Raw genomic sequence first — 14,834 nt, 5'->3', positions numbered from 1 at the left:
GTCTCTCCAATCCACTTGGCTAAAGGCCTTACCGGGTTTTACAATACCAACACAGCCAGCATTGCTTTCTTTTCAACCAGAAGATATGCTCAGAGCTGTAGTAATTACTAATATGTTTAGTTTATCTTCCTCATGAAGTTAATGGTTTCCTGATCAGTTGCAGGATTTCGGGAACATATGATACTTCTACTTTCTGTCCAGAGCAGGCCTACATTATTACTGTTACATTTCGTTTTCTTGAGAAGAGGCAATGTCATCTCAGTTTTGTTGGCAGGTATGACATTAATTTCCCCCCTTAGTGATATTACCTTTTCAAAGGAGTGCTAGAGATGGAAAGGTTTTATATTCTCATTCCGTTTTATGCTTCCCCCTACTGCTCTTTCTCATTCACTTGGAGTTTATTCAGGCTTGCCATTAGCCCAAAACACTTGAATCTTATGATAGCTTTATTTGAAGTCTGTTTTTATTTCACCCCCTAAGTTGGGAGTACGCAAAAAAAAGGTGACATATACACGGCGATAAGCCTACAACCCCACAGGGGCCGGCCGCGTCAGAGGAAAAGCAGTAAAATAACATGAGAATTGTGGATACTTCCTAACATTATACACAGCGTTCCGCCTACAACCCAATAGGGCCGGCCGCGTCTGAAAATAAAGAAATCTTTCTGTCATGCCAAAAGGTCACCGCTAATAAAACCTGGCCTCTAGGGCGGAGTGCAGACCAAGAACTAGAACTGATAGAACTACCGGACCAGAGTGGTCCAAATTACAACCAAGAGCCTAGAAGGAGGCAACAGAACAGAAAGGGTAACCGAAGAGAAGAAAAGGAAAGAATCAGAAAAGAGGAGAGAAAGGACCTAGAGAGCAGCTAAGGGACCAGAGGGGTACGAGTCCTCACAGGCCTCACCTACAACAGGAACATCCGCCGTGTGCCACAGTTCAGACCCCAGGGCTATTGTACCACAGACCTGCGTGAGGTAGGGGGGAGCACAGCGTCGTCCACTAAATGTAACGCCCTACGTTTAGGGGGCATGTTTCGCGCATGTTCTGTTTTGCACAAATAGGACACCAGAGGTTGCCATACCGCCTTGAAGCTTGTGTTGCGAGACTGCAGTCTAGCTGAGAGTAATTCCATGGTAAGGACATGCCAGAGTCTCACAAACCACGCAGCAATGTGGGGCGCCTCCGTTTTCTTCCAGTATAAAGCAATGAGTTGTCTGGCAGAGCCCAGCATTTGTAGCGCTATGGTCCAATCACTCCGGGTCAATGCTAACAAATTTGCAGGTTTGACTCCCAGCAACAGTGTACTAGCGGCATCAGGCAGAGGAAACCCCAGGACCCCCTTAATGTGACTCAGGACCTCCTTCCAGAAGACGGTTATCAAGGGGCAGGTCCACCAGATATGTAGAAAATCCCCAGGTGCAGCCTGACATCTCCAGCAGTCAGGAGAAGAGGTTGGGAACATTTAATGTAAGCGCTGGGGCGTGTAGTACCACTGGGTCATTATTTTATATGCGTTTTCTTGTTGCGCTATACTATGATATACTCTAGGAATATCTCGCCACAGACGAAGCCACTGCGCCGGTGTAATTTCGGCTCCTAACAGCGTGTGCCACCGCTGTTGATAGGCCTGCGAAGGTGGCACCTGAGGGTGCTGCAGAATCTGATATATCTTGGAGATCAAGCCCTTTGTTTCAGTACAAGAACGGGCTAGTCTCTCGAACGGGGTAAACTCTCGGGTGGCCCCAGGATAAGTTGCATCTGCCAGGGCCCAGTGTCGCAACTGGATATATTGCATCCCGGCTTCAGGCGGGAGTCGAAATTCCTCCCTGCAATGAGCAAAAGACTTCAGGGTACCCCCGTCAAAGAGGTCTGTAAGGACCCTGCAATCACCCCGAGACCACCCACGAAAGGCTCTAGTACGGAAGGCCGGTGGAAACCACGGGTTCCCCTCAATAGGGGTGTGTGGGGAGGGAAAAGTCGTGAGACCTCTACGCACCGCCACTCTGTCCCATATTTCCAATACTGTTTTAGTGGGCATCGCCAAGTAGGCGCTCGGGGATCGCCCTGTCTTATGGTTCCATGCAAAGTCCCAGATGGTATGACCTGTTACCGCCCTATCCATGTGGAACCACCCCTTTTCACTTTCTCTGGTGCCCCACTCAATCACGAAGCGTAAATGGGCAGCCCAATAATAATCCACCAAGTTGGGACATGCCAGCCCTCTGCGGTCTCGCGGCGCCATAAGGAGTGCCTGGGAGAAGCGTGGTCGCTTCCCCCCCAGATGAAGCTGGTTAGCTCTCTCTGCAAACTCCGGATACTATGTAAGGGGATGGGTGTAGGTAGACACTGAAACAAGTAAAGAAGTTTGGGCAGGATGGACATCTTTACCGCATTGAGTCTACCCAGCCATGATGGTATCAGCGATTTCCATCTCCGCAGGTCGTCAAGGACCAACCTGCGACAATCCTTCCAATTAACTTGCGACCAACCATCTAATGAAGGAGTCCGGTGTAAGCCGAGATATCGAATGTGGTGTTCCGTCCAGCGATACGGGCAGATCTGCTCCAGTGGGGGGACTTCGGGTTTGGGGATTGTAAGGTTGAGCGCCCAGGACTTGCTGTGATTAATTTTCAAGCCAGAGGCACGCTCAAAGAGGCAAAGCGTAGAATGGACCGCAGGTAAGGACTCTCAGGGCTTACGGAGGGTAAGAATGAGATCGTCCGCATAGAGCGCCACTTTATGGTCCTGTCCCCCTAGTGGGATGCCATGAATGTCCGGAGCACGACGGATCATATCCGCCAGAGGTTCAATCGCCAGGGCGAACAGTAAAGGCGAGAGTGGGCAGCCCTGCCTGGTCCCTCTCCCTATACTAAACGGTTCCGTTAGATGTCCATTCACGCGGACCCTGGCCTTTGGCGCAACATAGGGTGCCATAATTCTAGTGATCATCTTTGGGCCAAGTCCCATAATGCAGAGGACCGCCCGGAGGAACGACCAGTCCACCCGGTCAAACGCTTTTTCAGCGTCCAATGAGAGGAGGCAGGCCGGGATCTGCCAGTGGTGTGCCTTCCCCACCAGATGAGCCACCCTCCGCACGTTATCAGCTCCCTGACGGCCGCGTATGAATCCCACCTGATCTGGGTCAATCAGGTCAGGCATATGAGGGTCCAGTCGCTTCGCCAGCACTTTGGTGTATATTTTAAAAATCTGTGTTTAGTAGAGCTATCGGGCGGTATGACGAACATAATGTGGGGTCTTTCCCAGACTTCAAGACTAAGGCAATTTCCGCCATTCCCATATCCGGAGAGGGACCCAGTTCGTCCGTGAAAGATTTGAAGAGCCGGAGAAGGTAAGGCCCCAGCTGAGCCTGAAATATGCGATAAAAGGAGAGCGGAAGCCCGTCCGGACCCGGCGCTTTTCCCAGGTGAAGCTCACGAAGAGCCAAAAGCTCCCCTAGTTTCATTCAGCCCTACCACTCCTATACCATTAACCCATTCGCTGCGGGGGTAAATCCCCCGCTGTGCTGGGGGGCGCGGCGCACAGCGCCCGAATGCTCATGACGAGCTGGGCTCGTCATGAGGCACGGCGCTCCAGTGCTCATGACGAGCTGAGCTCGTCACAGGTGCACCCGTTCCTGTGGAACGCTCAGCACAGCAGGGGAGTTATCCCTGCATGTGAGCGTTCCATGAGCGCCGTGCCTCATGACGAGCTCAGCTCGTCATGAGCATCGATGGTGTTAAGAATTAAGTACTCTTTGATCTAAGCTCAGCACTGCATCTCTCAATAAAATTGGGTTGCTCAGTCCACTTTCCTTTAAAGTGTGGGCGGCAATATTAGTTAATGAGTTGCTGACTAAAATACCGTCAATTTGAGAACAAGTGTGGTGCACTTGAGCGGGACGTGTAGCCTTCAGTGTCTCCATTTCTAAATTCTGGAGACTGCTGCTGAGTGGGGATTGTTCCAGAGAAATTGAAATCCCTAGTAGCAATCAGGTAGACTATGGCAAATCCTGCTAGAACATTCATAATATTCTTCAAAAATGTGTCTTGTCCAGTTTGGTTCCAAAAATAGTGGCTACTGTGGTTAGTTGGCTATGCAGGCAACTGGTTATCATATGGTATCTGCCTTCCTCTTCTTTATTGCTGGTTAAGTGTTTGAAATCTATTAGAGGAAAGAAACGCTACTGTGTTTGTTAGTAGTGAAGGAGCTAATGCTTTATGCTATACTTAAAACAGATTCATTGCTTTTCCTTAAATGGGATTTTGAATTAAAATGATGTCATTCTTCTGGTCTTTTAGGAAACACAACAGCTTAAGTCTCTTATTGGGAGAATTCAACTCATTGGCTTTCAAAGAGATTATCTCAATCTTTTCTAATGACTTATGGGCTCCAGGATCCAAAGAATGTTACTGCTGGGTGCCCTTGGAAAGGTCCTACCCCAGCCTCTGCAGAAGTGACTTAGCCAATTTAAGGCATAGGAAGTAAGGCTGGTTGAAGGCCAGGAAAAAAAAACTCAAACCTTTCAAAAACATCTAAATGAAAACCATTATAGAAAATTGTTAGTATAATTGTAGTTATACAACCACAAATTAACACTGCTCAAAACAATAAATAGTGCAATGGTGAGAAAACTTTTTCCAGCACAGTAACAGACTACCCCTTAAGGAGTATCACCCCAGGTGACATTCATCCAAGTCTGCCACCATTATGCTGGAGAAACAGGAACACTAAAAGGTGCCTTTCCTGCTAGACACCATCCGGTGAGATGGCCCAACTCAGATGAGAAGCAGCCAGATTTTAAATTTGCAGACGAGTGCTTCTGCTAGCAGCGGCTCGCTATAAAATGAGGGGCCAGTCTGGTACAAGATTGTGGTTGCAGCTCACTATTACCAGCACCCCCACATACATCCCAGAGGCAGTGGTTAGGGAATTACAAAGCAGAAGTTTACACTGGAGAAATCAGTCTCCATCACTACGATCCTTATATTTTTAGGTCGAGCCTAGCGCAGCGCGCATGCGCTGTCTATGGGAAGCTTCTTGTGAGCACTTTAAACTTCTTCGTGTGGGTTTGACTCCTCCCACATATCGGATTGGTCTTTGTGTCTCTTTCAATAATGAAAGCACTGAAATGGCCAAAGGCGGGTGCATGTCCCACCTCTTTTGCAAATGTTCTCTAACACAGAGTTTTGCTTGAGGGAGCGAGCATGGGCGCGCAGTTTGGCAGCTGCATTCTTCGTGTGTCAGGTTACACACAACGCACCACGCTTTTGCTTGTTTCACCCTTACATTTCTTCTTTTTCTGTCATACTCCCCGAGCTGCAAAGATTGTCAACAACGCCAACCTCTGCTCAGTATGTACTATATTCTCTATATACGTTATTTTTTTCTCCTCCTCCGAGTCTTCAGGCTATTTCTGCTGTCATTATCGATGCTCAAAATGGTCAATTTGTATTTGTTTTACATGCCATCACTTTCCTGCCGGCGCTAACCCTGCTGCCCTGTTTCTCTCCCATCTGCAAATTTCTAACCTTCTCTACCTTTGCCCCTCCCACCATCCACAGTCCATCCTACCCAATGATTCTTCACTCACCTTTCCCTTCCTTTGTCCATTTCACAGATACTTCCCCCATTATCTGGATGACACACTACCTCATACAGAGACTTCCTCACACCCCTTCGATTCAGAGCCGACATTATCACACCTGCTTGAAACCGTTCCTGGCCCATCCCCTAACCCCCTAGCCTATCCATTCCGGGTCTCTCGCAACCTATTCATTTGGGAACTTCTATAGCGCGGACCATATTGAGGTGGTGTCGGAGCACTTACAGTTTGATATAGTAAGTGAAACTTTGTATACATAATCACATAATGTCACATACGTATTTACAGAGGAAGACTTACACGGATGAATAATATAGCTGCATATTCAGGAATGCAGAGAACTCACACGAAGATATAGTTCAAACCAAATATAATTTTTCGTGTTGAGATAGATTAATTATTTGTTAGCTGAGCCTGTTTAAGAGGACATGGTATTGGTATCAGGTAAAGAGGAATCCTTTCACACTTAATTTAAAAACTATGGGCTAGAGTCACAAAAAAGTATGACAAGTATTTGTGGAGATATGCGCCTGAATGTACCTTTCCCAGTCCGGCCATATACGCTTACATAGATATACACACAATGACGCATGCGTACACCCTTATAGGCCTGGAAACGTACACGCAGACACTGTTGCATAAATGCACTAACAGGCTCCGGACTCGTACATAGCATATACCCCTACACTCAGATATATACCGACACAAATATGTGCACGCACTCAATCACACATGCAACATATGTACACATGCACACAAACACTCACATATCACACTGGTATGCTCACATATACAGTATATACACATGCTTACTAACATATATACAAGGCTTTAAGTGGGATGGAAAAGCTGGGGGGGGGGGGGTCTGCTTTTCGAAGGACTTCTTGGGTTAATTCTAAAAACCTCCTTGGGAATGCATTCTGCCCATTACTTACAGTTGGCTTCATGTTTTGTAATTCACAATTGCTTGCTTTCTGTTTGCTGGTTTTATTTACTTTGGGCTGTCCAGCATCTTTATCCCACCCATGGTGCATAGCCTGTTTATAATGTGCTGCATAGCTAAACATTTATAAGGTCCCAAAGGCGAGACCTATTGGCTATGCCAATGCTTGTTTTCTCAGCTTCCCACAGTATGAATTTCTCCAATTGGTTTCATGGATTTTCCTCTCAAGTTGCTCCCAGTTGAAATGCTGTTGCTCTATCACCAATAGTACCCTCTGTGAATAGAGTAATACCAAGAGTTTGCACAGCTTTCACTTTATAAGTTAAATATCTCATCTTTGTACAACATTCCCCAACATAGACCAGAACTCAACTTCCACAGTGAAACTAAGTGTAGTCTTTGCAAACTTGCTCGCAGACAAAATTACGCAAATTGAACTCTCTCAGAACTACAGCCCTAACAGCAGCTGTAGTTCAGCCACAGCCCTGCAACTGTCATAAGGTTCCAAGACCAACTAAGCCTGCATACACTTAAGACCCCAAGCTCTGAGAATGAAGCAACATGGTAAGAATTTTGAACCTACGTTGCAGACTCTCAACCCTTCGCCTTAGTAATGGACCTCAGCCCTCTCCTCGCATCACTCTGGACAAAAGTTATAAATGCTTCACTATCCCATGGGTAAATTCCAGAATGCTTAAAAATAGGACAGGTTATACCATTTCTCAAGAAACCAGTAGCCAATCCCGAAGATCGAGACAACTTTCACCATGTGACCAACCTGCCCTTCCTTGAAGGCTCTTGAAAAATGTGCACTGGCACAACTCTAACAACACATAGAAATTTTTTCTTTAGCCTCCTCCTCTGCTTCAATATCCAATTTTCAATCTGTTACGACCTTCATTCAGGACTGGATGAATCACAACCACCTGAAACTCAATCCCGACAAAACGGAACTGGTATTGACGGATGGTTGCTCCAGTCCATGGTCCTCTATCTTTTGGCCCCCTTCTTTAGGTCCCCCACCCACTCCCTCCTCCTCTGTCAAAACTCTCGGCTTCAAACTCAATGATCAACTCTCCCTTCATTCCCAAGTTAGTGCGGCTGTATCTTCAGCTTTTCTCTCTCTCCGGACAATACGTAAAGTCTCCCGCTTCTTTTCCCCTTCTGCCCTCAAACTCATACTCCTGGCGATGGTGACGTCCCGCTTGGACTACGGCAATGCCCTTTATTGTGGCATGCCGGCGTACCTAGTGAGGCGTCTCCAGTTGGTCCAGAACCAGGCGGCCCGCCTGGTTTTCAACTTATCTAATTCTCACCATGTCACGCACCTTCTTAAATCCTTGCATTGGCTCCCCGTACAGCAACGTGCCCTGTTCAAGCTGGGCTGCATTATTTTCAATGCCCGGGCCGGCTCTGCCCCTGCATTCATTGGTTCGGCAATTCACGCTTACAACCCGTCTAGAGAGTTGCGCTCAGCCACCCAACAACTTCTCGTGGTCCCCCGCTTTAAACGAAAAAAATGGGGTGGGTCTAAGTTTTCTACTTTGGCTCCTGCCGTTTGGAACTCTCTCCCGATCCACTTGAGATCCTGCCCGCATTACTCCCTTTTCCGCAAAGCCCTTAAAACTTTTCTTTTTATTCAGGCCTTCCCCTCTTAATGGCCCCCTTGGCACCCTAGTCTTTCTGTTCCTCGGGTCCTGTAGTACTGCATAGCGCCATGAAACCGCTGGGTGTACGTGCGCTCTAGAAATACTTTTAAACTCAAACTCAAATCCATGATCTATGATCTACTCGCCATCCTCTAGTCAGGCTGCAGGGAGGGCTGCAGCATGGAAACAATATCAAAGACTACATCTTTAAGCTGATGGACGCTTGCATGCTTATACTCCTTGACTTATCATCAGCGTTCAACACAGTCAACTATGAAACACTCAAATACCCTAAAACTACACAGACATAGGAGTTGTAATTCTCAATTGATTCACCTCTTACCTCAACAACAATTCTCAATTACTCAAAACGACAGATGAATGAATGAATTAGGGCTTTATAAAGCGTGAACTAAGCCCATGGGCATCAAGGCGCTAAGATGAAACTAGAGTATGACCACTCACAAACCACAGGAAGAAATGCCATTTGCAACCTCAAGCTACACAAAAAGGTCAAGCCTTTCATCCCAAAAGAGTATTTAAAAAATGTGGTGCAATCCCTAGTACTCTCTAGATTGAATTATGGCGATGCAACTCTCAAAGGCACACCTAAAGCCCACTTAGCCCCCATAAAGGCCACCATTAATGCAGAAGCCAAGCACATAACAGGTGAACGATGACACAAGCACATCATACTCACACCAAAGAAGCTTAAATTGCTACTTATAGAAGCAAGATTTATTTTTAAAACAACCTTCATCACACACAAAGCTCTCCACAAGTACAGTGAAATCCCTATAAAAATAAAAATAAACCTATCAAGGGCAGGAAAGTCATGTCCCTTATTTAGGAAGTACAGACTTACTTCTACAGCTCCGCCCCGATTCAGGAAGGAAAGCTCACCATGCACGCTAGTTCCCTGGTAATGCAACCAGAATCTGGAAAATCCCTGGAATCTAAGATTTTCACTATCCCGTTGATAACCAACTTCAAGTAAAGTGTTAAAGAATTACAGCTCAAAAGGCACCAAGGCACAAATAGAAACTGAGTTCTTCTCCCACAACGCAAACTCCAGCTGTGCTAATCACCACTCAAAGAAAAACCAAACCAATTCAAACAAAATCCAATGTTACAAGTGCTCTCCCTGATCCAACCTCGTACACGCCGAAGAAACATTGATCTTGACTCATACCAGAGCCGATTGCTGAAGGGTAATATCGATCTGATCTTGTCATTTCTAAGTTAATCAGTGATTGGGCTGAATATTATCTCATGTGGAGCGGTCCTCAAGATCCTTACATTTCATTGTGGTCTCTTCTATATTGGAGTGGATCGTGCTGAAGCTCTTAAGCAATCAATTTTGATTTTATCTTTACAATCCTAGACCCAAGATTGGTGAAGATAGCTCAAGAGTGTAAATCTTGGCTCCTAACTCAGAGTTCAAGATCTGAAGATCAAAGGCAAGGTCCGACTTAATATCATTCCATAGTTTAGTTTTGAATGTGTGCAGAGAGGCCACAAGATCTTACTTAGAGTCACTGATGTCACAAAGGAGGGTCAAATTACCATCGCTGACAGGGTGCGAGTAGAGCTAGGCACGAGATGTGGAGTGGTGGAGGTGAAATATTCAGAGATCCCTCTATTCAGATGTGCCTTGGGAGGTATTTACAATGGGATCAGAAGCAAGCAAAAGAGATTGACGCTAGATATATATGACCACAGTTTGGGTCTACCAGGGCAAGGGAGTCCATGTGATCTCGGACCACTAGGGATTAAGTATTAGCACAGCATAAGTGCATTCAGGGAAAAGCTCCAGGAGGAAGATCAGGCCACCCAATCACAAAGGAATGGATGTGGAGGTGATGAGATAGAATTCACAGCCTTGACTAAGAACTGGGACCCCCACACCATGTTGTCTACAGGGCAAACTGGGGACAGCCTGCAGCTGCTTCTGTTAGGAAATATAGTAAATCCATCCACTCTCCTCTCCAAGGACTAACTTCAGCCCTGGCCATTGGTGTATTTGAAAGAAGCCGGGGTACAGGAGCTCAGTCACCATCAATCGAGCACTGTGAAGCAATTCCCTAGTACTCCAGGCAGGTGTTGTCTGCTCATGTGGGTTGCTTTGTTCTATTGAGTATTTGCTTTTCAGGTTCAGGCCTAGTGGGCCACGCAGGACCTCAAGGAATGAGTGTGCGCTCACGCTGGTGTCATGGTTACACCCTAAATATCTACTTAATGTCGATCTGGTGCACTAAAACAATATGTTGGAGTCGGGCGGAAGGCTAGTTTTGAGCAGCATTTGGTAAATGACACTCATAAAAGCTGGCAGCAGCAGACACCCAGTTGTGCACAAATACAGCCAATGAGAAGAGCTGTTAGTTTTTTGCAGGGTGAATTGCTTGCACAGAGGATTCAGTCACTGGAGAAGCCTGCCAATCAGTTAGGACAACGGGCATGTATACTTGTGTGCCTGTTTACTTGTGTCTAAATTTCACAATCAAGCGAAGAGAACTGTGGAATGGGTGAACCATTCCCATTCACCAGAGTGTGGCCTGGCAGTTCAGGGGATATGGTTCCTATGGCAGCAGGAACAAGACTGATTTGCATAGGACTGCTCCCTGTCTGGAGAGGTGCATTGTGAAAAAAACACATGGACTGAAATCAGGGCACAAGTCGGGGGAGAAAAAAAAGCGGGTGGACGGTGCCCACCCACTATTTTCACAGGGTTGACGCTGTCTGCGCTGTCAAGAAACGTGCTCAATTTGTCCGTGTGTAGGTTTTAGACACCTGAACACATTCAGCAGCACCTGCACGTTGTCTTCTTTCGTTGACAGCAGCAACGTGCAAGCGGGGATGGGGCTTTGATTATAAATACCTGCTGTCCCAAAAGAAAGGTCGAAGTTAATGGGTCTTCAGGCTTCCTTTAGTTTGAATATCCTGGCTAAGAGCTATCTGGAGCATCACACCTCAATGCAACGGACAGGAAAAAACGCACACAGCTTATCACTTCACAGGTACTTAAGAGTGGCATGCTTTTGACTATGTTCAGTCTCTGTTTATAAGAGATAAACTTACACAGTATGAATGTTAGATGTGTAGGCCTGTCCCAGTTTTTACACACAATTTAAATACCCCTATTTTGTTTTATTTCTTTTATAGCACTACTCTTCAAAGTGCAGGGTGTCAGAGCGATTTACATCACACGTAAACATTATACATTGACAAATTGGAATGAGTTCAAGTTTAAGTTTATTGTTTCAGTTAATTAAAACCATAGCAATTTTGCAGTTAAACCTATAGAATGTTAAATGTATACCACCATAAATAAGAACGTGCTTAAAAAAGTGCAGTCATTCATGCTACCCGCAGTATTACATGTTTACTAATACAATATATGTTAAAACCAGCTTAAAAAGTTTAAAACTAGTCCAGTTTTTGTGCACATACACAAACCAATGTAAACTTATGTTGAACCTGCAAGTTCAACCCTGGAATTACATGTTTACTAATACAATATATCTTTTTGTAATGAATAGTGCTATAAAAGAATACAAACCAAAATAGTGGTATTTAAATTGTTATTTGTGCAAATACTGGGACAGACCCACACAACTGATATTCTTACAGTGCAATCATATATGTGTAAATCAATGTACAAGATGCGTTACATAAGACAGTGAGGGTTACAAGGTGTGGGAGCAACATGTCCTTCATAGCTCACTGAGGTATATTAAAAGGATTATAATTTATTAACTGCAAGTAACAAAAAGCTCTGTTAAAAGCAGCAACCCTCTTAACTAGCTAAATAAATGTCATCTGCATGTTTCACGATGTGCTTTGCAGGAGACACATTAACCCTCTATGCTAGTTTGATTCAAAACTGGTAATAGACAAAACACAGATTTCTCCAGAAAATGGGTAAACCTTTATTATTATTCCCTGAGATTTAGGTGTCACACAAAGATCTCTGTGGCAGGCACCTTAACCCCATGAGATATTTATAAATGCAGACTTTGCAACTAATTAAGCAGAACAGATTTACTGCCACAATTCTCCTTGCTGCCAATTTGTTTGTGGTAGAGTTTAAAAAAGATAAATGTGTAAGTTGAGGTCCAGATTTTGTGTTGGGTTGGGTCACTTTTTGGCACAACCCAGACATAAAATATAACTTGTTAAATCTCGTAATGTGCTCAAATATACTCATGATAGAACTGCTAAACATAGATAGGCCTGAGGTGTTCATATCCGACATCACTTCTTGTGATGTTACTTCCTGTGATGTAATGGGGTGTGATGTTACTTCCTGTGATGCCACGCGCCATATCACGTCCATACTACCTAGCCTGGTTAGCAACGTCACCCCCACTCCTCCCGCGCTTTTATTTTTTTTGGACTTGTGCCCTGACTGGAATGGTAAACAAGCAACTGAGGTGGCAGAGACTTTTGCAAGCATTTATCCCGCATCACCTTTAGTTACTTCTCTCCACAGGGTGGAATGAGGATTTCACCTCCAATCAGAGCATTTTCTTAAGTATGGTTGACCGAAAAGTTGTATTTGATTCAAGCGTCAGCAATTTGGCGGTATGTATTCTAAAGTACGCAACCCCAATAGCTTGAAAACCTTCACGAATGCGCGTACGTCATTTTTCCGTGATAAACGTGAAACGACGCCATGGTTCTCTATCGGAGTGACCTTGGAGAGGGGTGATGGAACGCATGCAATTTGGCAGCTGTGGCATAAACACACTACTGGAATCTCATTTGTCTGTGTTTGTTATGCCGCATGTGTACGCTGACTCGGAAACATTTTGTACATTAATTATAATACCGGGTAATCACACGCTTTATCACAGTGAGCTTTGTTTTCCGCCCTCGTCAAGCAGCGACAGCCGGTGGCGAGCAGACATTCATTCATTACCTCGTGTAGTCCAGATCCGCCCGCTCCCCGGCAGAAGCAGAACTCGGGACCGCGTCTGGCTCATCGTCTGCGGCGTCGTCCTCGCGCGCCTGCGCGTCCAGCTCCGATGCAAGCGATGCTTCTGCAAGGCCAAAGTAAACATTGTCAAAACTAAATCTGAGCCAATGGTCACACGCAGTTTACAGATCAGAATTTACAATGTGGCCATCCCCATGTAGGAGGCGCTTGGGTCGTTCATTCCAGCCATCTGTGGTTACTTAGCTTAAAAGTAAGGACAGCCTACGTTCTTCTTTGGCACGCCTCTGGGTTGCTGATGCGGAGGATACCCGGTGCTAAGGCTGTATTGTCTCGTTAACACCTCATACCACTTTCTTCCACCGACCTACACTTCCAGACTCACTCTTACAGGTTCTTTTTCATCTGTGCTTTCTACTTTTGAAAGTTTTCTTATCGTTCTCTTCCTCCACCTTTCTCCATTTTCTGTCTTTCTCTCTAGCTCTGAGTCGAAGTCTGATGCAGAACAACATCTCCAACAAGCATTGGCAAAACCAATCGGTCTCAACCTTTTAAACTTATTGGCTTTGCCAATTCTTTGTTTTGGTGTGGGGTTTTGGGGGGGGGGGGGGGTTGTAGCATGGGGAAAGCACATGGGGGAGAGAGCACCACAAAGAGGAGGGGAAAGTGGGAGAAGCAAACAAGGGAGATAGCAGCACAGGAGGCTTGGAGAAGCACACAACTGATAGAGCAACATGGAGAGGGAGGCAGAGAGAACCACATGAGGTAGAGAGCAACGCAGAGCACCCGCTCAGGGGCTAAGGCAGGGGGAAAGGCACAGGATGGAGAGAGCCGGAAAAACATGCACTCTCATGGAGCGCTTAACCAAACAGAAAAATATAGTTCCTTAAAAGTGAGTTGTGGAAGAATATAAGTCAGCCAAGAAAAAGGATGGTAAGGTGTGGTAAAGAGGCCAGGACAAGGACCAATACAAGCTGACCAAGATGGGATAAGGAAAGCCAAAAAGAAGAGGGAAAAGTAAGCTTACCTATGGGTAAGCAATGAGCGGGCCTAAAGCCCACAATAGGTCTTTTGCACCCAGACAGCTTGCATTGTGATAGGAGACACACAAAAATGAGTGCCGGCGGCCACCACCTGCAAGCATGGCACAAGCTGAGCACTGTAATTCATTGATAGCAGATCAAATCCAAGCAAATTCAACTGAACTTAATTACGAGGGGAGCTTTTAAAATAAGTCACATGATTAGAAACCATTTAAGAAACCACTTAAAATAGTACAAAACACAATTTTTAAACAGATCTGCAGGGCTAGCAACATTGGTCAAAAGCATTCTAGTCTTAGAGAGCATGGTCTTCTAAAGCTCATCCTCTTTCACATGTGCAACACAACCTACATCTTTAGATCTGATGTAAGCCCAATTCTTAGCCCTCACCCACCCCAATTTATTTATTTATTTTATTTTGAAAGTTTTATAGCGCGAACAAGATCTTCGCAGATAACAGAGCGCTTTACAAAGGCACGGGTTAAGGGAGTGGTAGGGTGGGTACACGAGGGAGCATAGTTAAGGTCATCAATGCAAGTAGTACAAATAAGAGGTAGAATGAACAAACAGGTAGGGCAATAATACAAGTAAAACATGTTCAAAGGGATCAGACAGGTAGTATAAATCGACACAAAGTCTTAAAGGATCAAAAGTATCAG

At 45.4% G+C, this 14,834-nt stretch overlaps 1 protein-coding gene and 1 long non-coding RNA gene across 3 annotated transcripts in view; one reads left to right on the top strand and one right to left on the bottom strand.

Moving 5' to 3' along the window:
* Window positions 1–14,834, bottom strand: part of BRCA1 (BRCA1 DNA repair associated) — a 553,713-nt gene that overhangs the window by 214,179 nt on the left and 324,700 nt on the right. For both annotated transcript variants that reach the window (XM_078645314.1, XM_078645315.1), the window contains exon 13: window positions 13,118–13,238. In XM_078645314.1, the coding sequence (XP_078501440.1) occupies window positions 13,118–13,238 (121 nt within the window). The remainder of the gene's footprint in view (window positions 1–13,117; window positions 13,239–14,834) is intronic.
* The window catches only part of LOC144755918 (uncharacterized), a 174,588-nt gene that overhangs the window by 62,819 nt on the left and 96,935 nt on the right, over window positions 1–14,834 (top strand). The gene's annotated exons all lie outside the window — the stretch shown is intronic.

Source organism: Lissotriton helveticus, chromosome 5_1 (assembly GCF_964261635.1).
Source record: "Lissotriton helveticus chromosome 5_1, aLisHel1.1, whole genome shotgun sequence".
Lineage (NCBI taxonomy): Eukaryota > Metazoa > Chordata > Amphibia > Caudata > Salamandridae > Lissotriton > Lissotriton helveticus.
The sequence above is the reverse complement of the archived record's forward strand: the minus strand, read 5'-3'. Positions and strand labels throughout refer to the sequence as shown.